This window comes from Caretta caretta, chromosome 1 (assembly GCF_965140235.1).
Source record: "Caretta caretta isolate rCarCar2 chromosome 1, rCarCar1.hap1, whole genome shotgun sequence".
NCBI lineage: Eukaryota > Metazoa > Chordata > Testudines > Cheloniidae > Caretta > Caretta caretta.
The window spans coordinates 209,907,068-209,929,301 of NC_134206.1; the positions used below are offsets into that span (position 1 = coordinate 209,907,068).

Sequence of the window (22,234 nt, forward strand, 5' to 3'; positions counted from 1 at the left end):
TCTCTCCTGGCTGCCCCCCCCCCTCTGTTCCAGGCAATTCCAGCTCACTGGGAGGACAGGACCTCCCTGGCCTCCTGACTCACTCATTAGCCTGTCTGCCCTGTAAGTCAGGCTGACCTGGAGCATTGGCCTCTCCCCATTGCCCTGGGGACTGTCAGTCACAGGGTCCTAATTTCCCATCGACCTTTCTTTTGATACTGGGAGCTAGCCAACCAAAACATCCCCACTGAATTTTAGTAAGGGGTCAACAGTCCCCTTACATTTCGGATGGAATCTTCATGGTAGAGGGATTGCTGGAGAGCCATGGCCCTGCCTGTGTGCTGGGAAGTCCATGGCTGCCTGAAATACATGAGTTTATAGAGGACTTAAAAGAGAACGTGTATGCCTAAGTATATAGACCCTATCTATAAGGGTTTCCATAGCTGTAACTCCTCTGCTCCTTGCCCCCAACTCTCCAGACCTCCAACAATTCTGGGAGCACCAAGCTGCCTCTCCCTCCCCCAACGACACAGGCTATTATGGTAGAATAGCAGGGCTCACTGGGAACACTGATTCTGCCCCTGCAAGGAGAATGCATCCTGTCTCATCATTGATCAGCTAGAGCTGTGTACAGATGGGCTATTCATTCCTGCCACAGTGGCTGTTGGGTTAGGAGAAAAGGCAGGCCTTGAGGCAAGAGCACTCACTCTCTAACAAAAGAAGCATGAGCCCAACAGGCAGAAACCTCTGAAACAAAACTCACAGTTTGGCCCATGGTTTCTCTTTCCATAGGTTAAGTTAGTGGGAGAGGGTCAGAGCTCCAGCACCAGGCACAGGTTGCAACAGAAATTATCACAGGGGGATTTTATTTGTGTCCCAGAATGACTAGGCACAGAGGATTACATTTAAATGGGTATTCAGAAGTCAGTTACTTCAAGGATGTTCTCCAAACCGATGAGGAGTGGGAACGGGGGAAATCTGTCTCATCATTAATCCAAGGCAAAGGAGGAGGGAGGGGAGTGCCAGCTGTGCAGTACATAAATACCAGCCACTCTTTAGTTCCTTCCTCCTGAACTCTAGGAAGTTAGAAGCAGGGCCAGAGACAGAAAACTGTGAGGTTTATTTATTATGTACATTCATTTTTAACAGTTAGCCTCTTCAGATTTGTGAATTTCCTCATCTTATATATATCTAATTAGTAAGTGCTTAGTGATTTGCCATAAAAAACGTGCAGGCAGCTTCTGAATATTAATGCATCAGTGAAGTTAATCGACAGGTTAATGAAGTTGTTGAGTTAGGGTTGGTGTCTGAAACTGGGTTGTTTTTTCCACTGGAATCCCTTTCTGGTGTTGTCACTGGGCTTCTTGAAGTTGATGCTGTGTCTTTTTCTTCTCAGTCAGGAAGAGGAGCTGCTTTTCCTGGGTCTGGAGTTGGCTGGTTTGCAGCTAGGGAGCAATCAGGTGCCATGTCTTTGGCTGGGGTGAGCTGTCTGGTGACAGGAGCAAGTGGATTTCTTGGCCAGAGAATTGTCCACTTATTGCTGGAGGAGGAGAAGGAGCTGGCTGAGATCCGAACCCTGGACATAGCCTTTAGCGACGAGGCACGCATGAATTTTACAAGTAAGTGACTATTGTTAGGACAGGGAGATTGGAGGGGGAATTCTTAAGATAAAGTCTCAAATAGAACCTCTTGGAAGATTTTCCCCTTTCATAGGTTTGCAGATCTGGGACTGACTTACCTCAAGCGTACTGTGTCATTTGCATCCCCAGTAAAGCTACGTAAACTTGGCATAAAAATCAGGGGTGTTAAAATGAAATGACAGTAGCTTCACTAGTGACTCTTGGGGCCTCTACATAGTACCGAAGATTATTTATTAGTGTGTTACAATTAATTGGATGGCACTCACCTAATTTTCATTAGTTTGATGCCCACAGGGCAAAATCATTACAAAATTCCTCACCATTGATTAGTGCAAGAGAAGCCAAGAATCAGTTTTCATTTGGGGGCACTGTAGGTCAGGACTGAAAAGAAGAGAGCCCAGCCCCAGAATAGTAAGGGGTGCTGCAAGTCAGGGTTGAGGGGCATTGGCAGAGCAGCAAGAGGGAGGGGGAGCCTCCAAAACTGGAACAGTGGGGGATTCTGCAAGTCAAGAATGGGATAAACTTATCCCAACATAGCTCAGTCAGTGTAATTATTATTAATTTTTATTACCGGTATGGGCTGCTGGGCCCTATAAGACTGCAGCCCCACTGTGGTAGACAGTGTTCAGATAACCTATAGTAAGAGACAGTGCCTGCCTCCAAAAGTTTATGGTCTAACTAAACAAGACAGAGAAGGGTGAGAGAAATAGATTATTATCCCTAGCTGGGAAACTGGAGCACCGAGATTAAGTGATTTGTCCAAGGGCACACAGGACCTCTATGGCACAGCAAGGAACCAATTTTTTTAAAGTGTCTAAATGACTTAGGAGCTTACATCCCTTTGATTTGCAATGAGCCTTAGGCTTCTAAGTCACTAAGGCACATTTGAAAATGTGCCCCTCACTCCAGTGCCTTACCCACCATCCTTTTTGGCAGCCGTTGTCTTTGTAGAATCACCCTGTACAACTGGATAAAGAATAATAATCTTTCTATAGCATTTTAAATCAATGTATAGACTTCTACAACAGGGATATAATTCTCTATTAAATTGCACAGGGTTTTAGAATAGTTATTTAGAGACCTCTGCTTGTTGGTTTCATCCCTATTAAATTCTATGGCAGGTTCCAGTAAGAATTGGCCAAGGTCTCTGTAGCAGATAGGCACTCACCAGCACTGCACCTCCTGCTGGTCGTCCTGGAAATTAGCTCTTTTCCAGCCTTGGAGCACCCTCTGCCAGCCCGTGGCTCATCTACCTCAGGCCCCATGTCCCTCCCAGACCGCGATGCTCCTTACCTCAGGGTTCTGCCCCAGCAGTACCCCCACCCACTGGGTCTCCCCTCCCAGGGGAACCCCCAACCCTCTAAACCCACCCTGCCTCAGTGGCTACTGCCAGTCATCATCTAGCCCCCTTTCACTGGGGCAGACTGCAGTCTATAATGGCCACTCTTCATTGGCAAGGGGGTTGGACCCACTGCCTCTGCCTATTCCCAGGCTGCCCCTCTGAAGCCCCCATACCTCTTTAGGCCTTAACCAAGGCCTCAGCTTGGGGAGTTGCCAGGCTGGAGCTTCTCTTGCCCTTTTCCCCAACACTGATCTGCTTTAGGTACCCTGCTCCTAGGCCACTAGCCCTTCCCACTCCAGGGTGAGAGTGAGACTCCTCTGTCTCCTGGCCCCACAGTCCTCTTATCCAGGCCAGCTGTGGCCTGATTAAGCCAGCCACACTTGAGGCCAGCTACCTCACCAGCCTCCCTCAGCTGCTCTTAATCCCTTTTACCTTGGAGTGGGGCAGTGGCTCCACTACAGTCCCCCACAGCTCAGTTAATGCATCTCACACTTCACTGGCAGCAGCCTGTGCTATTCTAGTCTAAAGGCAGTTCAGACAATGCTGCAAAACCTGCACTCACAAGTGGTCCCCCACTACCGTGTGTTGTTTACTGTTCCTGTAACAGTGTAGTACAAGGTGGAGCATGAGCTTCTTTTTGCTAACTCAGAGCTCTGTGGGGATAATCTAGCCCCCTTAGGAACCAGAGCCACCTTCTGTGTAATGAAATCCTGACCAGCCGCAACAAAGGTCTCTTTGCTCCTTCTATTTAACAGGACAGCTCCATCCACTATCCCCTTAAACTCTCCCCCCATCTCCTTCCCCAACACATGCCAGATCTGTGCACCTTCTCTCTCACACTCTTTGGGTATTTCTATACTGCAATAAAACAGCTGCATTTGGCCCATGTCAGCTGACTCTGGCTTGCAGGGCTTAGGCTGCAGGGCTATACAATTGCAGTATAGATGTCCGGGTTGGGCTGGAGCCCAGGCTCTGGGACTCTGAGCCAGGATATCTACACTGCAATTATACCTGCAGCCCTAGCTCTGCAAGCCAGTCAGCTGACACAGGCCAGCTGCAGCTGTTTTATTGCAGTGTAGACATACCCTTTAAGATCTGCCCTGCGGCCACTGCCAAAGCAAGTGACACATTGGTTCTTGCGACTTGCAAATGGGAAGGGGTCAAAATGAGTGGCACCACAAGGAGTTCAAGTATATTTGGGACTACCTCTGAATGACACCCCCCACCTCTTCCAAACCCAGATAATTAACTTTGATCCATATCTGTATCTGTAAATGCATGTCTAGTGACTATGCTTCAGTGATCTCTCTCAGGAGTAAGTGAAACAATTTGAGCCAGTACCCTTACCTCAGTCAGTCCTTGATGCGGGGATTCCTGGTCCAGATGTAGTGTTACTACAAGACCATTGGGCTTGATTCCTTTCACTGACATCCATCCATTATATCCCACTGTAACTCCACTGGCTTCAGGGGAGCTACTCCTGATTTACACTAGAATGGGAAGATCTGGGCCATTATATTCTTTTGCACATACTTATTTCTGGATTTCTTTCAGGCAGCACTGACACAGACATGTGCAGAGCACACTGACTCATTCATTTCATGAGTTCTTTTAATCGGAATGTCCTTGAAAAACAGGGCATGAAGACATGCATTTAACAGCTCTTAGCTTTGTATTTGTTTAGGTCAGGGACTGGGACATTCACATTTTGCCTAATCCAAGGCTTCTTGCTGGACCACATTCAACTTGTATAAAATAGAGGAGATTGCTGACTCCTTCATCCTTAGCATGACGGTGTGCGCTGTGGAAGAGTCAGGTCCTAGCATTCAATGGGGCCAGGATTCTCCATGTCAAAAAAAATATTGTGAGTGGCAGCCTGTCATTTAAACCTTATTAAGAATGACTAAGATAATAGGCCATATTGAAGAATGCAGGCCATGAGCTCCACCCTGAAATGTATCTATCCCACTGCCAACTTTCCCAGTAGTACTCTGGCCTAGTTTATTTGCCCAACATATTAAGGAGATTCTAGGAACTGTTCAGTCTGTTGGCTGCAATATTGATGGCAGACATCCTCACGATGTCATGGATGCCATCAACAGTGGCACAATAGACTGCCCAGCTCGCTAAGACAGAAGCCAAGAAGAATTCTCAACATGGAAGCTGACCCAGATTTTTTGTGACAATTATGAAACCTCAATAAAACCTGCAGTTGTCTGAAAAAAAAATTACACTGCAAGCTTCTTGAAACATTCAAAATATTGTTAAGTGCTCAATTTCTTTCAAGGAGCATTCTTGATTATTTTAAAGCAGCAGCTTTCACGTCTACCACAGTAGCTATCACTTTACAAAGATTTGTGCTCACATAAGGCCCAGTATTTAAGCATGACATCTAGTGCCAGATGTTCCAAACATGGACAACTAACTCAGCACCATTCCCCATTGGGAAGAGTAGAAGGAGATTCGCATATTGTTGTGTATTATTGCTGTTATTGAAGAAAACTGGTTTAGGAGATTCCACTACTGAAAATCTCAATTAGCAGCTGCCTTATTAAATCCAATATTAGTGTAGAGCTGCAATTAGATTTGTTTGCCGTGGTAGATGCACTAACAAGAGACATGCACAATACCCCTAGGACTTCACAATAATATAGCTGATCTGGAACCAATAGAGTACATACATGCATACATATAAATGGTTCAGCTTCCCAATAATAAATCAGGTCAAGATGTGACAAATCATTTCATTCCTTACAAATTAAAATAAGATGTGGTTTCACTATTTTTGCAGTGGATGCCTGAGCTACATTCTTTTAATCAGTCATCTATTTATCTACGAATTGATACAGTATGCCTGACTGTAGCATCTCACTCACAATAACTCAGCACTAGTTAGGAGCTATTTGAAGGAAGATCGACAATAAAACGTATTGGGTAAATTTTCAGAAATGCCTAAGTCCTTAGAAGCCTAAGTCCTACTGACTTTAAGTGTTTGCATGTGTTTTAAACAATATGTAGAAGATAGATACAAATAGTTTTGGGCAGCTAATATGACTGAATTGGTAAGGCAGATGCTGCTTGCAGTAGTGCTTAGAGTTTATTACAATAACCATCAAATTCCCAAACACAGTCTGCCAAGCAACAGGCAGTACCCTTCTTTACAGCTCAGATGACACAAACAAAGTGTGGGTCATGCAGGCAAAACATCTGCACAGGCTGCCTGCTGTCTTAGAACAGATGCAGCCAAGGAGTGTGTATGCTTGTTGTTGAACAGAATGTACCACAATGAAATGGCTGGGTCAAATTTCTGCCTCTTTCACCAACCCCAAGACACACGTGCTTTTCTAATAGGTGGCTGAAGACCAGACACATACAAGTCATTTGTTCTTTGTCTCTGTCATCCATCTTTGTAATAACCTCCCCCGAGCATTAATACTCCCTCCTCATTGCTCTCCTCATTCCCTCCAGGGCTTAATTTCCCTCTCATACCAATGTACATCAGGAATAACTCATGTGTGAGTCACTGAACTCAATGGGGGTAAAGCTGATGTAAATGAGACGTGAATCTGGCCCATGTTGTACTCATGAAGCAATTTCCATTGATTTCAGTGGAACAGGACATGGCCTATAGTGCCACATTTTAGCCGCAATTCCCCAGTATACCTTTGGACCAGGACTCCATTATGCTAGCTCAGGGGTGGGCAAACTATGGCCCGCCGGACCGTCCTGCCCGGCCCCTGAGCTCCCAGCTAGGGAGTCTCGCCCCCTGGCCCCTCCCCCGCTGTCCCCTCTTCCCCGCAGACATGACCCCACATGGGCAGTGCAGTTTGCACCCGCCCACCTCCCAGGCTTTCAAGTAAGCCTTTCCTGCTACTCTGAGTGGCCTGGCAAGGGTAAGGGGATGGGGGGAGGGCAGGAGGTCCTGGGGGGCAGTCAGGGGGCAGTTAGATGGGACAGAGGTTCAGGGGGGGCGGTCAGGAGACAGTGAGCAGAGAGGTTGGATAGGGGGTGAGGTCCTGGAGTTCGGGGGGGACAGGGAGCAGGGGGGGGTTGGATAGGGGGTGGGGTCCTGGAGGGGCAGTTAGGGATGGGGAGTCCTGGGAGGAGGCGGTTGGAGGACAAGGAGCAGGGGGGGGTTGGATGGGTCAGGGTTCTGAGGGGCGCAGTCAGGGGGTGGATAGGGGGCAGGGACAAGGCTATTTGGGGAGGCACAGCCTTCCCTACCCAGCCCTCTATACCATTTTGCAATCCCGATGTGGCCCTCAGGCCAAAAAGTTTGCCCACCCCTGTACTAGGTACTGTACACATGGATTCTACACCAACTGGATTTTTCAGGTGATAATCCTAGTTAGTAGATGTTAGAACAAGCCCAGTGACTGCATATTTACAGAATATTCACAGGTGTCTTTGTCTGTCAAGAGTGGGCCCACATATGTAATCAAACATTTTGCATATACACAAGTAGAAAACCAGTTTAGGGGGGTATTGACAATGTAAGTAGGTAATAATGTGAGCTATAAAATGAATGAGTATGAGAGAGAATGTATCAGTCACCAGATATGTGGCACTGTTTTTAGATTAAGGCTTAGATCTTCGTATCACTTCATAAACCAGCAGTCAGGTCAGAAAGACTATGTGAGGAAATATATAAAAACAAATGGAAGAAAGGGGAAGTTGATAGTAGTGAACAGAAATCAGGAGTTAGGAATAGTAGAAAATTGATAAGAGAAGCAAAAGAACAGAAAGCAAAATCTATGGCCAGCAGAGTTAAGGACAATAAAAAATAATTTTTAAAATATATTAGGAACAAAAAGAATCCTGCCAGTGGTACTGGTCCATTATTAGATGGAAATGGTAGAATTATCAATAATAATGCAGAAAAAGCAGGTATGCTCAATAAATATTTCTGTTCTGTACTTGGAAATATAGATGATATCACAGAATATCAGGGTTGGAGGGGACCTCAGGAGATCATCTAGTCCAACCCCCTGCCCAAAGCAGGACCAATCCCCAATTTTTGCCCCAGATCCCTAAATGGCCCCCTCAAGGATTGAACTCACAACCCTGGGTTTAGCAGGCCAATGCTCAAACCACTGAGCTATCCCTCCCCCACAAAGGGAGCGATGAGGGTGGGATATAGTCTAATCACATGGAGATGATAGCACTCTTTCCATTCCACTGGTATTTCTGGAGGATGTTAAGTGGTAGCTACAAAGGTTAGACATTTTTAAATCAGGAGGTCCAGATAACTGGCCTCCAAGAGTTTTAAAAGAGCTGGCTGAATGTTGATTTTCAGTAAGTCCTGTAGCATTGGAGAAGTTTCAGACAAACGGAAAAAAGCAAATGTTGTGTCTATTTTTAAAAAGGGTAAAAGGGATGACCGGGTAAATATAGAGTTGTCAGTCTGATGTCAATCCTAGGCAATATTATGGAAAAGCTGATATGGGACTCTATTAATAACAAATTAAAGGAGGGTAATATAATTAATGCAAATTAACAAAGATTGATGGAAAACAGACCCAGTCAAACTGATGCAGTATCTTTTTTTGACGAGATTGAAAGTTTGGTTGCTAACGGTAACAGTGTTGGTGCAATAGACTTAGACTTCTGCACTGCACAACATTTTAATTAAAATATTAGAACGATATAAAACCAACAAGCACACATTGAATGGATGAGAGCTGGCTAACTGATCGGTCTCAAAATGTAATTGTAAACAGGGAATTGTCATCAAGTGGGTGTGTTTCCAGTGTGGTCCTGAAGGGCTCAGGCCTTGGTCCTGTGCTATTTAACATCTTTATCCATGACCTGGAAAAAAACATAAAATCACACGGATAATCTTTGCAGATGACACAAAAATTGGGGGAGTGGTAAATAATGAAGAGGACAGGTCATTGATACAGAGTGATTTGGATTATTTGGTATACTGGGTGCAAGCAAAAATATGTGTTTTAATATGGCTAAATGTAAATGTATATACCTAGGAACAAAGAATGTAGGCCATACTTACAGGATGGGGGGACTGTATCCTGGGAATCAGTGACTCTGAAAAAGATTTTGGTGGATAATCAGCTGAACATGAGCTCCCAATGTGACGCTCTGTCCAAAAGAGCTAATGTGATCCAGAAATGCATAAATGGGAATCTGGAGTTGAGGTTAAAATGTTATTTCTGTATTTGGCATTTGTGTGACAGTGCTGGAATGCTGTGTCCAGTTCTGGTGTCTACAGTTCAAAGATGTTGATAAATTGGAGAGGGTTCAGCGAAGTGCCCCGAGAATGATTAAAGGATTGGAAACATGCCTTATAGTAATAGACTCAAGGAGCTGAATCTATTTAGTTTAATAAAGAGAGGGATAAGGGGTGACTTGATCACTTTTTATAAGTACCTGAATGGGGAATGAATATTTAATAATGGACTCTTCAATCTAGCAGAGAAAGGTACAACAGGATCAAATGGCTGGGCAACAAAAATGATTAGGTGTATGGAACGGCTTCCGTATGAGGAGAGATTAATAAGACTGGAACTTTTCAGCTTGGAAAAAAAATGACTAAGTGGGGGATATGATTGAGGTCTATAAAATCATGACTGGTATGGAGAAAGTAGAAAAGGAAGTGTTATTTACTCCTTCTCATAACACAAGAACTAGGGGTCACCAAATGAAATTAATAGGTAGCAGGTTTAAAACGAACGAAAGGAAGCATTTCTTCACACAGTGCACAGGCAACCGGTGGAACTCTTTGTCAACTAACGTTGTGAAGGCCAAGACTATAACAGAGTTCAAAAAAGAACTAAATAAATTCATGGAGGATAGGTCCATCAATGGCTATTAGCCATGGTGGGCTGGGATGGTGTCCCCAACCTCTGTTTGCAGAAGCTGGGAATGAGCAACAGTGAATGGATCACTTGATGATTACCTGTTCATTCCCTCGGGGGCACCTGGCATTGGCCACTGTCAGAAGACAGGACACATGGCTAGATGAACCTTTGATCTGACCCAGTATGGCCGTTTTTATGTTCTTAAATTGAAGCTAGACAAATTCAGACTAGGAATAAAGTGTACATTTTAAACAATAAATGTAAATTAACCATTGGAACAATTTTCCCAGGGTTGTGGTGGATTCTCCATTACTGACAATTTTTTAATCAAGACTGGATGTTTTTTCTAAAAGCTCTGCTCTAGGAATTATTTTGTAGAAGTTTTTTATTATTCAGGAGGTCAGACTAGATGATCACAAAGATACCTTCTGACCTCAGAATCTATGAATAGGTTAGTCTCCTGAGAATTGTAATACTTTGGCCTAATTTGGGACCATTGTGATCATCTAGTCTGACCTCCTGAATAATAAAAAACTGGGTTTAGTATGGGGGGCTGGGTGGTATTGGTGACCTTTGATATATACAGGAGGGTCAGATTAGATGATCACAATGGTCCCTTCTGGCTTTTGCATCTATGAAAGAGAGACATTAAAATAGCTTTTTAATTAATAAAAGTTCATTACTGTCATATTAAATCGGCAGTGGGATACCCACAGAGAAAACTTCTTAAAAGCTTTTTGTATTCAGTGGCAACGCACAATAAGTGTATATATTAGCCTTTCATCATTAAAAATCTGGGGTGATATCCTGGCTGTAATGAAGTCAGTCGTTAAACTCCAGGATTTCACCCCTGGATTTCAATTGTGGTTCAGGCTATAAGTGAAATAAACTGGGGTTAGGGGGTCCTTGCCTGCAATGGCCATTGGTTGACATCATAATACTGTAGCTGTCACAGCATAAGAGATTAGAAGACAAGGGTTGGCACCACTATGTTGCGTGACGGACACCTGAAAAAATTACTGTACTTGGTGACGGACATTGGGGCGTAGCAGAACTTGGGAGCGATGTATGACCTAGGACAGGATTTGTAGAGGTACTGCAAGTCAGGGCTGAGATGAAGACAGCCCAGCTCTAGAACAGCAGGTTTGCTGCAGGTCAGGATTGAGGTACATTAGCAGATGCGTGTGTGGAGCCCAGGCCCGGAAAAGCAGGCAGTATGGCAAGTCAGGACAAGATGTATCAAGAGAGTAGAGTCTAGAGCCATCACTGGAATAGCAGGAGGTTCTGCAGATTAAAACTGCAGTGCTTTATGAAAGCTGAGACTGGGGTCCAGCCCTGGAGTAGCAAGGAGTTCAGGACTGACGGGCCTCAAAAAGACATGTGAGAACTGCATTGGAAGAGCTGTGGGAGTAGGGCTGGAAGAACAAGGAGGTTTATTGGACAGGAATTGTGTGCATCCGCAGTGCGTGCGTCTCATGACTGGAGGGATGCTGCCAGGCATCTTTAAGGGAAACTCCTACTTTCATGAGTAGCAAAGCATCACACTTATCAATATATGTACTACACAGTGTGCATGTAAAAAGAGGTTTGTAGCCCTGCTCTAGGCAGTTTTCTGGGATTTGCTGGCACTGAACAATGTTTCTTTTTCTTTTTTTTTTTTTTAAAAAAGGACCTGGTTGTATGTTTGCTCCAAACACATTCCAGAAATTAGCAAATATAAGACTTATATGAAACTGTAACTCGAGCTTAAAAAAATATAATCAGGGGGAAAAGGCCATATAGTTTGCCTGCCCCCATAATATCCCTCAGCCCAAACAGTCAGTGTTCCACAACTGCAACCATGAAATCAGCACAAGTATTTCTCTTGGCTTGGCGCCTCACCACTCCCTTTATTACACTTCTTTGACATGCCGATGAAGGCCTCTTTCTTTGTTTCATGTTGCTCTTGCAGATTTCAAGGGTCAGACTGTGGTGAAGATCTTGGAAGGGGACATCCGGGATGCTACATTCTTGAACAGCGCCTGCGAGGGTGTCTCCCTTGTCATCCATACAGCATCCATCATTGACACCTTGGGCCTTGTAGAGAAGCAGCTGCTCTGGGAAGTCAATGTAACAGGTGAGCAGAGTGTATTTCCTTTATTGTTTTAAGCCTTGAGCTATAGCAATGACCATCATCTGCCTCCAGAAGGACACAGTTTTCATGACCGAGCACCTGATTCACAGGGTTGCCCTGCTGCACCTTGTGCAGTCATTTACACCCACCCAAAGTGTGTGTAAAACTTTGCTGGGGTGATTGGGTAGCATTGTGCACCTACTTTGCAGCAGTGGAAAGATGCAGGGCAATGCAGAATCAGGCACCGAGACTAGAATTTAGGGACTTCAGGGAGAGGAGACACCGTTTAATTCCTATCTTCTGTCATACATCTCCCTCCCCACCAAGGTGCAGTGCAAAATTATTCCCTACAGCAACAGTAATTTGGCTTTGGGCGTGTTAGCCTTGTTCTGACTGGGCCTTTTCAGTACCCACACACATCAGCAAAAGGAGGCGAATCCCCATGCCCGCCATGTTAACTGGCTGAAAAATGCACAGAAAGGTATTTTTAATTTCCTGTTCTTCCACAGCCCCACTGCCAGCACCTATTCCCCTTCTCCTCCATGGCTGCAGAGATTTGCCTGTTTATGTATTAAAGTACTACAGGTTTTATATACAATTACCCTCACCTCCGATAACCACCTCACCCTGGGACTCTCCCAGGCCTGTGCTTCTCCTTTCCTTTTCCACTCTCTTCACCCTAGTCCTTCCCTCTGCCTTTTCCCCTGCAATTGAACCTCAAAGGCAGGAGGGGCTCCTAGGTCCACCCAGAAGCTCATTGTTAAAATTCCATCATCAAACTGAAGGGAGTGTTTAAGTGATTTCCCTGTCAGCAGAGTCCCCCTTCTCAGAGCCTCCTAAACCAGCCCTGCCATCATCTGTCCCTATATCATTCAAATAGTGCTGAAAAGCAAATATTGTCCTGCTGAAATGCTCCAGGTTGCATCAAATGTCAGGGAATTTGAAAACATTTCCCAAGAAAAGGTGACCCCCCTCACCCCAGATCATTATCCCCACTTGAAGTTATGCTTTGAGCCCTGCGCTGTACTCCCCCAGTACTCAGTGGATCCCTAGAGCTGCATCACTCAAAACTAGTTGGTCTGCCCTGTTCTGCCATCCCCCTGCCTCGGCTGAGAAAGCGTTTTTATTTAAATGACTATACTTCCCAGTCCTTCGTGCCTCACAGCAGCAGGCGTGGACCTGGGACACAGAGCTTCTCACAGGCACACGGAAACATATTTGTGGGAATCCCTTGTTTGGATATTGGCGCCCATCATTGTTCACAAAAAGAAAAGGAGTACTTGTGGCACTTTAGAGACTAACCAATTTATTTGAGCATGAGCTTTCGTGAGCTACAGCTCACTTCATCAGATGCATACCGTGGAAACTGCAGCAGACTTTATATACACACAGAGAATATGAAACAATACCTCCTCCCACCCCACTGTCCTGCTGGTAATAGCCCATCTAAAGTGATCAACAGGTGGGCCATTTCCAGCACAAATCCAGGTTTTCTCACCCTCCACCCCCCCCACACAAATTCACTCTCCTGCTGGTGCTAGCCCATCCAAAGTGACAACTCTTTACATAATCAAGTCGGGCTATTTCCTGCATAAATCCAGGTTCTCTCACATCCCCCCCACCCCCATACACATACAAACTCACTCTCCTGCTGGTAATAGCTCATCTAAACTGACCACTCTCCAAGTTTAAATCCAAGTTAAACCAGAACATCTGGGGGGGGGGGGGGGGGTAGGAAAAAACAAGAGGAAACAGGCTACCTTGCATAATGACTTAGCCACTCCCAGTCTCTATTTAAGCCTGGATTTATGCAGGAAATAGCCCGACTTGATTATGTAAAGAGTTGTCACTTTGGATGGGCTAGCACCAGCAGGAGAGTGAATTTGTGTGGGGGGGTGGAGGGTGAGAAAACCTGGATTTGTGCTGGAAATGGCCCACCTGTTGATCACTTTAGATGGGCTATTACCAGCAGGACAGTGGGGTGGGAGGAGGTATTGTTTCATATTCTCTGTGTGTATATAAAGTCTGCTGCAGTTTCCACGGTATGCATCCGATGAAGTGAGCTGTAGCTCACGAAAGCTCATGCCCAAATAAATGGGTTAGTCTCTAAGGTGCCACAAGTACTCCTTTTCTTTTTGCGAATACAGACTAACACGGCTGTTCCTCTGAAACCTGTCATCATTGTTCAGATTAACATTACTGCTTTTCCCTGTAGCCAGGCGTAACAGAATGTAGCAAGTGCTGCTCTGTGGCCTCACTAGGACTGCTGTGCGGGGACTCCAGGGATAAAAAAGTTTGGATTCCCTTCACAGCAGTCTGGTGGATGGCCTGAAGGGAGCACCCAGCTGGATCTGTGACACCAAGCTTCATCGGAGGCAGCTGGGGTTACATTTCAGTTATAGTCAGTGGTGAGCTGGAGCCGGTTTGCACTAGAACCGGTTGTTAAATTTAGAAGCCCTTTTAGAACTGGTTGCTCCGCGAGAGACAACCGGTTGTAAAAGGGCTTCTAAATTTAACTGGCCAAAAGTGGTACCTTAGGCGCCGACTCCATGGGTGCTCCAGCCCTGGAGCACCCAAGGGGAAAATTTGGTGGGTGCAGAGCACCCACCAGCAGCTCCCTGCCGCACCCCCGGCCCCAGCTCACCTCCGCTCCGCCTCCTCCCCTGAACGCGCCGCCCTGCTCTGCTTCTCCACCCCCCAAGGCTTCCCGCGAATCAGGTATTCGTGCGGGAAGCTGGGGCAGGCATGAGAAGCAGGCCGCGGCTTCCCGCTCAGGCCCAGGGAGGTGGAAGTGAGCTGGGGGGGGGGGGTGTGCGAGGAGGGCCGCCCGCGCCGCAGCAGGTAAGCTGGGGGGGGGCGCACAGGGGAACCGCTCCCTGCCCCAGCTCACCTCCGCCACCCTTGGCCTGGGTGTGAAGCTGCCGCCTGCTTCTCAGCCCTCCCCGGCTTCCCGCTGAACAGCTGATTCACGGGAAGCCGGGGGGCAGAGAAGCAGAGTGGGGCAGTGCGTTCAGGGGAGGAGGCGGAGCTGAGGTGAGCTGGGGCTGGGCGGGGAGCTGCCGGTGAGTGCTCTGCACCCACAAAATTTTTCCCGTGGGTGCTCCAGCCCCGGAGCACCCAGGGAATCGGCGCCTAAGGCGCCACTTTTGATGTGATCAGTGGGAGGAGCGGCCGCTCCCCCTGCTCCCCCCCAGCTACGCTCCCCCGCCCCTAGGAGCCAGAGGGATCTGCCGGATGCTTCCTGGGAGCTGCCCCAGATAAGCACCTCCGGGACTCCCCACCTCGCCCCCCGGCAGGTGTCTCTGGCTCTTAGGGGTGGAGTGGGCACCGACTACGGTGGCCCATAAGACCCTCCTGCCTGGTTCTGGGGGCAGACAGGGGAGCAGGGTGGATGGAGGAGGGGTTCGGGGGGGGTGTCAAGGAATGCGTGGGGGGTTGGATTGGGCAGGAATCCCAGGGGTTGCGGGTGGGCAACGACCCCCTCGTGGAGTGAGGAGGGAACCCATTGTTAAGATTTTGGCAGCTCATCACTGGTTATAGTTCAATGTGGGAAAGAAGAGGAGGAAGAGAAGGGAAATTGTGGGAAAGAAGGAGGGAAAGGGAGAGAGGCAAGTGGCAGTCTGAATCTGCTTCTGTCACCCATGAGCTCAGCAGCCAGCACCTTTAATTCTATCTGTTCAGTAGGAAGTGTGAATTGAAAGTGCCCACAAATTTCAGCAGAGAAGGCAGCTGGCCAGGCTCCTGGTGGGAGGGGCCAGGGAGAAATCTGGGAACCTTAGGGAAAAAACATCTATGGGTGGTGCACAATACACACACACACACACACACACACACACTAATAATAGCTTAGAAAGGGTATTTATAACTCTCCCCTATTTTCTCTTACACTGCAAATTATTTTTTCACAGCAGAATACATTGCATTAAATCCTATGAAAACCAAATTTGTTAAAGGTTATAACAACAGGAGAGAGGCTGGGGAGGTGGAGCTGAGTATGCCCAACCTCTTCCTTTAGGCAGGAGGGTACTAGGCAGAGACAGAATTTTGAAAATTCTTTGCACATTTATAAAACAACCTCAAAAGTCCCTCTAAACAACAAGTATCTCTACAAGGTGCTTACTACAGCTAGAAACTAAAAACTAAGGCTGAATGGAATGTGTTTAGTAGAATTACCTGTCAGAGAGCACCGAACAGCCTAGTGATCCTGCTCCTAGGCCTCAACATCAGAGGGAAAGCCAGGTGCAGAGAGCACCACAGAAACCCAAAACACACCTCCCAGTGTGCAGAAAGTACTGAAGTCCCCCTCGGGCACCACCTGAGAACACTAGCTCACGAGTGCTCCGCTGCCTTGTGGCTGTCCCAGCACCCAGCTACATACAGGATGCCCTCAGGATGAACCTTTTGTTTCTGCTTGATAACTGACCAAGTCTAACAAAGGTATGTGTCAAGCACCCATAGGCAGTGACACTTACAAGAGTCAGACTGTGGACACTGATCAAGCTCCAATTCTGATTCACTCATGTTGTTAAAGAATTCTTCTGTTTAAATTATCAAGTCATGATCCAAATTTTGAGATAAAGGCCTGCCCTCCTGCACAGGATCCACAGCATTTGGAGTCGAGGCCTCCAGCTTATTCCGTGGAGATGCACGGTGTGAGAGGGAACCCTGCCTCTCTCAACCTCCCCTCCAATTGAATTATCTGGGAGGAGCCCTCATGGTGTTTTCCTCCATCATAGCTACCTCTCATGGGTTTTGCTGCAAGGTGCATCTGACCCCAACGAAGGACTTTGGGATTTGGCCCAATACCATCAAGAGTTTGCACTTCCCTCAGTGACCTCATCCACCTCATAGAAAGCTCATTTCAAAGCTCTTAGGAGACTTTGTAAAAATTAAATGCAATGAAGAGTGAAACATTAGGTCTGAGAATTCAGACCCCTAAGAGTCATGAAAGGGAGATGTTAAGCTGAGAGCAACCTAAACCATGGCTTTCTCTGCCACACAATCACATACAAGTTATCAGTGGTCCCGCTAAGTTTTGTTTGGTGGGTTTTGTTAGTTTGTTCAGGCCCTTATTCAGTCCTGACTCAGGTAAAATTTCCTCTCGAGTCAATGGGACTACTCATGTAAGTAAATAATACTTATGTGAGTAGGAATTTACAGCACTGGGCCATTAAATAAATATACACTACATGAAATATGAGCAAATTAACATTGCTGTGAGTACCTGAACTTTTGTATGTCCACAATATTTTATTTTAAATCCACATCCTTAATACAATTTTGTATGCATTTAAATTTATTGGGGTCAGAGTTATACTGAACAGATGCTACTTTTGAAGATCTCCCCCTCCCCCGCCATTTTTGTACCTCACTAGTTTTTCATTACTTTAAAAAAAAATTTTCACTGGCATGGAAAGCTAATTAAGAACTTTCCTAAAACCCTGTATTGCATATCAGCTAGACATACTGACTTATATGAATTCAGTTTTTGTAACTATTTTATTCTTGGCTGCATAACAATAGTGGTTTTTTCTAAAACAAGGTCTTCATTACTTCCTAGCTGTTCAAACATCTTTTCTTTATTTTTCTTGTTAAAGACTGAAGGAATTCACTATGCCAGTCATGTTAAAGTCAATAATTCCTTCCACTTCACTTCTCATTATTAAACAAATCTAAATATTTCACTAGTGTTTCTTTTTCCTTTGATAAAACTACAAAAGCCTTTTTTATTCCCCTTAGTCCCTTTGGCAATATTAACTCGTTCTGCATTTTGCTGGCTTTGTCTTTTCCACTAACAGACTGAATAGTCTTGCATGGACATTTCCCTCCTTTATTTCTAGCTATGATTAATTTAACACTCAGATCTTTGATTTCTGAAGTCATGTTGGGAATTTCTTGTTTATTTAATTTTGTCTGTTTTGCTGTGCTTGGGAGACGAAGTTTAGCATGTAGCCTTTGGTGTATGCATTATAACAGCATTTAATTTGAAAAATAATGTGATTGTGCATTTAAAAAATACTTATATTCCATAGCGAAAGCTATGGTAAAGACAGCGTCAAAATTCCAAAGTGAAAAGCAACAGTCAGGAAATGCCAAAGTGACGGATGCACTCTGCTCCTTGTACATTATAATATAGTCTTTGATTACATGATTATATACATTATCTTTACAGTATCCTACTTTATTCAAGGCCTGATCCAAAACTGATTGAAGTCAATGGAAAGATTACCACTGAATACAGCTGATTTTGTATCAAGCCCTCAGGCTGCAGTTTAAACAAAGAATTCTAAACTCATTTCGCAAAGCACTTAAGCACATGCTTCTGTCTCAGTATGGATAGACTGTAACACTGGGGCCTCAGTACACAGGCAGGATGGTGCATAATGATTGAGGCTGTGTCTTAAAGATCCCTGTCTCAACTGTGTAAATTTGAAGTCAATGAGTTTGAGTACTTTGAGTTTACACTAGTATAAGTGAGAGCAAAATATAACCCTCAGTGCACAGCCTAGACACTACACAGACCAAACCAAAAACAAGTAGGTGTTTGATTAAAGAGCATGTATATGTTTCATCCCTGTATAACTCAAACAGCTGAGTTGACTCCCTCTTCCCAACTGGAAAAAAAAACAAACCCAAAAAACTAAAATATTCAGTTTGGTTGAACCTACCACCTAATTCAAGAGAGGATTACTGTCAGTTTCCAGAGTAAAGAGCTCATAGTTGCAGGGGGAGCTTGGACAGCTGTTTCAAGAGATGCTATTTCAAGCTAATAAGCAATAAGTCCTGGTTGGGGAGGAATAAACCTGAAGCTCCATCAGCAGGGATCACTCTAGCTGCAAGCAAACTAGGCAGCGGCCTAAGGCAGAAGATTGCTGGACAAAGCCATTTTGGGGGCCTGTTTGCACAGTGCTGCAGATTGGTCTACTGGGGTGTGAACGGCAAAGCGCTCTCACCTTAGGGATACCATATATTAACATTAAAAAAAGAGGACACTCCAGGGGGTAGCCCCGCCCCTATCCACTCCCTCCCACTTCCTGCCCCCTGACTCCCCCCCCCAGAACCCCCAACCCATCCAACCCTCCCTGCTCCTTGTCCCCTGATCTCCCTCTCCTGGGACCCATGCCCCTAACCACCCCCCGGGACTCTACCCCTATCTAAGCTTCCCTTCTCCTTGTCCCCGACTGCCCCCTCCTCAGATCCCCCACCCTAACTGCCCCCCTAGCACCCCACCCCCTACCTGTCCCCCGACTGCCCCCCGAACCTCCGCCCCATCCAACCCCCCCTCCACTCCCTGCCCCCTGACTGCTCCGAACCCTCTCCACACCCCCGCCCCCTAACAGCCCCCCAACCATCCAACGCCCCCCCCCGGGACCCCATGCCCCTTCTCCAACCCCCCAGCCCCCTTACCGTGCCGCTCAGACCAGCGCGTCTGCCTCCACGCGGAGCCAGACACGCTGCTGCGCTGCCCCGCGGAGCGCGCAGCCCGGCCGTGCGGAGGCTGCAGCGGAGGAGACGGGGGGAGCAGGGGCGGGGCTCTGGCTGCTGGAGGCCCCGATGCGAGCGGCTCAAGCCGGCCGGGCCAGCCTGTCAGCCGCGCCGCGCTCTGCATTGGGAGGGAAATCCCGGACCTTTTGAGAGTTTTACAAATTCCTCCCGGAGGGCTATTGAATACCCCCAAAGCCGGACATGTCCGTGAAAATAGGGACCTATGGTAACCCTGTCTAACGTGTAACACTCTCACTGCCCCATGTGGACCTTGCTGGCACGAGCTAAAACGTACCTGGTTCACATTGCTGGACTCCTGTTTCAAGCAGGATTACAGTAAGGCACTAGCAGCGCTTTGAAGTGCAAGCGTGGTGGCGCGCGGGACTCCACCTCCAGGAGGGGATTAGCTCCGAGCAGCGCCGGGAGCCTGTCTACACTAGCACTTTAAAGTGCTCAGACTTGCTGCGCTCAGGGGGGTGATTTTTCACCCCCCTGAGCCAGCAAATTACAGCGCTATAAAATGTAAGTGTAGACAAGCCAGCAGGGTCTACACAGGGCAGGCAGAGTGCTCTGCAATTCACCACCACCCCCGCAGAGTGGTCTGCAACGCCAGGTAGTCAAGTGGGTAGGCTATTTTGAGTACAGCAGCAGATTGTCTTGAGCGGCCTCTGGCCATCAGGCAGCCCAGTTATCTACTGCTTTACTAACATGTTCCTCTTTTCAAGGTACCCAGCTACTGCTGGATGCCTGTGTCCGCAGTAATGTCCAGCACTTCATCTACACCAGTACCATAGAAGTCATAGGCCCAAACTGCAGAGGGGACCCCATCTGCAATGGGGATGAAGATACAGCCTACCAGAGCACATCAGGATTTCCTTATGCCCAGAGTAAGAGACTGGCAGAGACGTCTGTTCTGAAGGCAAATGGTCAGGCACTGAAGGATGGTGGCATCTTCCTGACGTGTGCCTTGAGGTCCATGTACATCTTTGGAGAAGGATGCCGGTTTCTCCAGACTCACCTGGATAAAAGCCTCTTGAATAAAAATGTCTACCTGCGGATTTCTAGGAAAGACGCTCTGGTGAATCCTGTATATGTGGGAAACATTGCATGGGCTCACATCCAGGTGGCAAAAGCCTTGAGGAACCCGGAAAGAGCCAAGCACGTCAAAGGGCACTTCTACTATATCTCTGATGACACTCCTCACATGAGCTATGCCGACCTAAATTATGAGCTGACCAAGGAGCTGGGGTTTGGAATTGAGCCCCACCCACCCATGCCGCTGATGATGCTGTACTACTTTGCGCTTCTGCTAGAAGTTGTGAGCTTCCTACTTAGGCCCTTTGTCAAATACATCCCCTCCACCAACCGTCACCTTGTGATCTTGCTGAACACGCAGTTCACGTTCTCCTACAGGAAGGCATGGCGGGATTTTGGCTACATGCCCCGCTACAAATGGAAAGAGGCCAAGCAGCGCACCAGCCAGTGGATTGCCTCACTGATTCCACAAAGGAGGGCGTACCTGAAACACAAGGCTGTCTAAGCCTGAGAGAAACAGAAGCATGGCAAGACAAGCCGGCCCATGAGCCCACAGGTGAGCTGGAGGAATTGCAGTAACGGACAACAACAAAGCATTGAAATGTGAAATCTATGTGATGAAAAGTTGGAATGAATAAAGAATATGAAACTCTTCATTTGTTTGTGGTGGATGGGCTGATTGGTTATCACAGTTACTTTAAAATCTACAGCCACCTCTCCCTCTCTGCAACACAGATATTTTTATTTGAGTAGAGTCCCCTCTGAAGTACACTCAGCCCTTCCCTTTCTCTAACTTTATCTGAGACTTTTGGGAAAAGAGTAAAGGCTCCATTATTATCTTTCCCAGCAGTGGATGGATACCCACACACACACACCACACTCCACCTACCATCATCAAATTATATCCATATAAAACTGGTGGGAGCAACCTGACTGTAGATGCTCTTATAACAACGAGGGACAGTAGTCCACCTTTTCAAAGTGGTGTCTAATATTTTTGTTTCCTTGTTTAGGATCCAACTTTAGATACCTTTCTTAGGTGCCTAAATATGGGCTTCAGCTTCTAACTTTATGCCCCCATTTTTGAAAAGATATATGAAAAATTTCCTGATATGATATGCATTAGTCAATTGGGTAAAACAAGTTCTATTGTTCCTGACTCTGTCGCTGATTTGCTGGATTACTTTGATCAGGTCACGAACCTTTTTGTGCCTCAGTTTCCCTTAGCTGCATTACAAGGAGAACACCACCTACTCCCAGGACAGTTGTGAAGATTAGTTAGCTAATGTCTACCTATCAATTTGAATGTGCAAAGCACTATATAAGTGCTAAGTAATATTCTATTAGTGTTTTGTGGCGGGTGATGCCCTTGGCTATCTTAAGGCTGTCAGCCTATAGCCCCCTAACTTGCCAATTACGTAGCTATGGTGAATTTGATGGAAGCCCAGTAAGAGCAAAGGACAAAGGCTATACCAAAATTAAGAGAACAGACGCTGCAGGAAAGCTGTGGTACCTACAGGAGGTTTCCCTGCAAAGTTCATAGATTCCAAGGCCAGAAGGGACAGCTGTGATCATTTAGGCTGACCTCTATATAACATAGGTCATAGAACTTCCCCAAAATAATTCCTTTTGAACTAAAGCTTATCTTTTTCAAAGAAAACCAATCCTGATTTAAAAATTTCCAGTGCTGGAGAATCCACCACCATTCTGGGTAATGGTTCCAACAGTTAATGACCCTCACTGTTAAAAAATTACACCTTATTTCCAGTCTGAATTGTCTAGCTTGTAGAATAACAAATAATATTGCAAGAGAATTCCTTGG

The 22,234-nt window shown here is 46.3% G+C and overlaps 1 protein-coding gene across 4 annotated transcripts; it reads left to right on the forward strand.

Moving 5' to 3' along the window:
* Window positions 1-996: 996 nt before the first annotated feature.
* Window positions 997-21,068, forward strand: LOC125622274 (3 beta-hydroxysteroid dehydrogenase/Delta 5-->4-isomerase-like). Of its 4 annotated transcripts, none has more exons than XM_048820165.2 (4): window positions 997-1,091; window positions 1,376-1,598; window positions 11,731-11,895; window positions 20,103-21,068. In XM_048820165.2, exons 2-4 carry the CDS (start codon window positions 1,445-1,447, stop codon window positions 20,915-20,917), a joined length of 1,134 nt encoding a protein of 377 aa, XP_048676122.1. In that variant the 5' UTR covers window positions 997-1,091; window positions 1,376-1,444; the 3' UTR covers window positions 20,918-21,068. The 4 variants fall into 4 exon arrangements, with proteins under 4 accessions (XP_048676122.1, XP_074975428.1, XP_048676132.1 ...); XM_075119327.1 differs by having other exon boundaries at window positions 1,008-1,091; window positions 1,380-1,598; XM_048820175.2 differs by lacking the exon at window positions 997-1,091 and adding an exon at window positions 1,096-1,177.
* The last annotated feature ends 1,166 nt before the right edge of the window (window positions 21,069-22,234 follow it).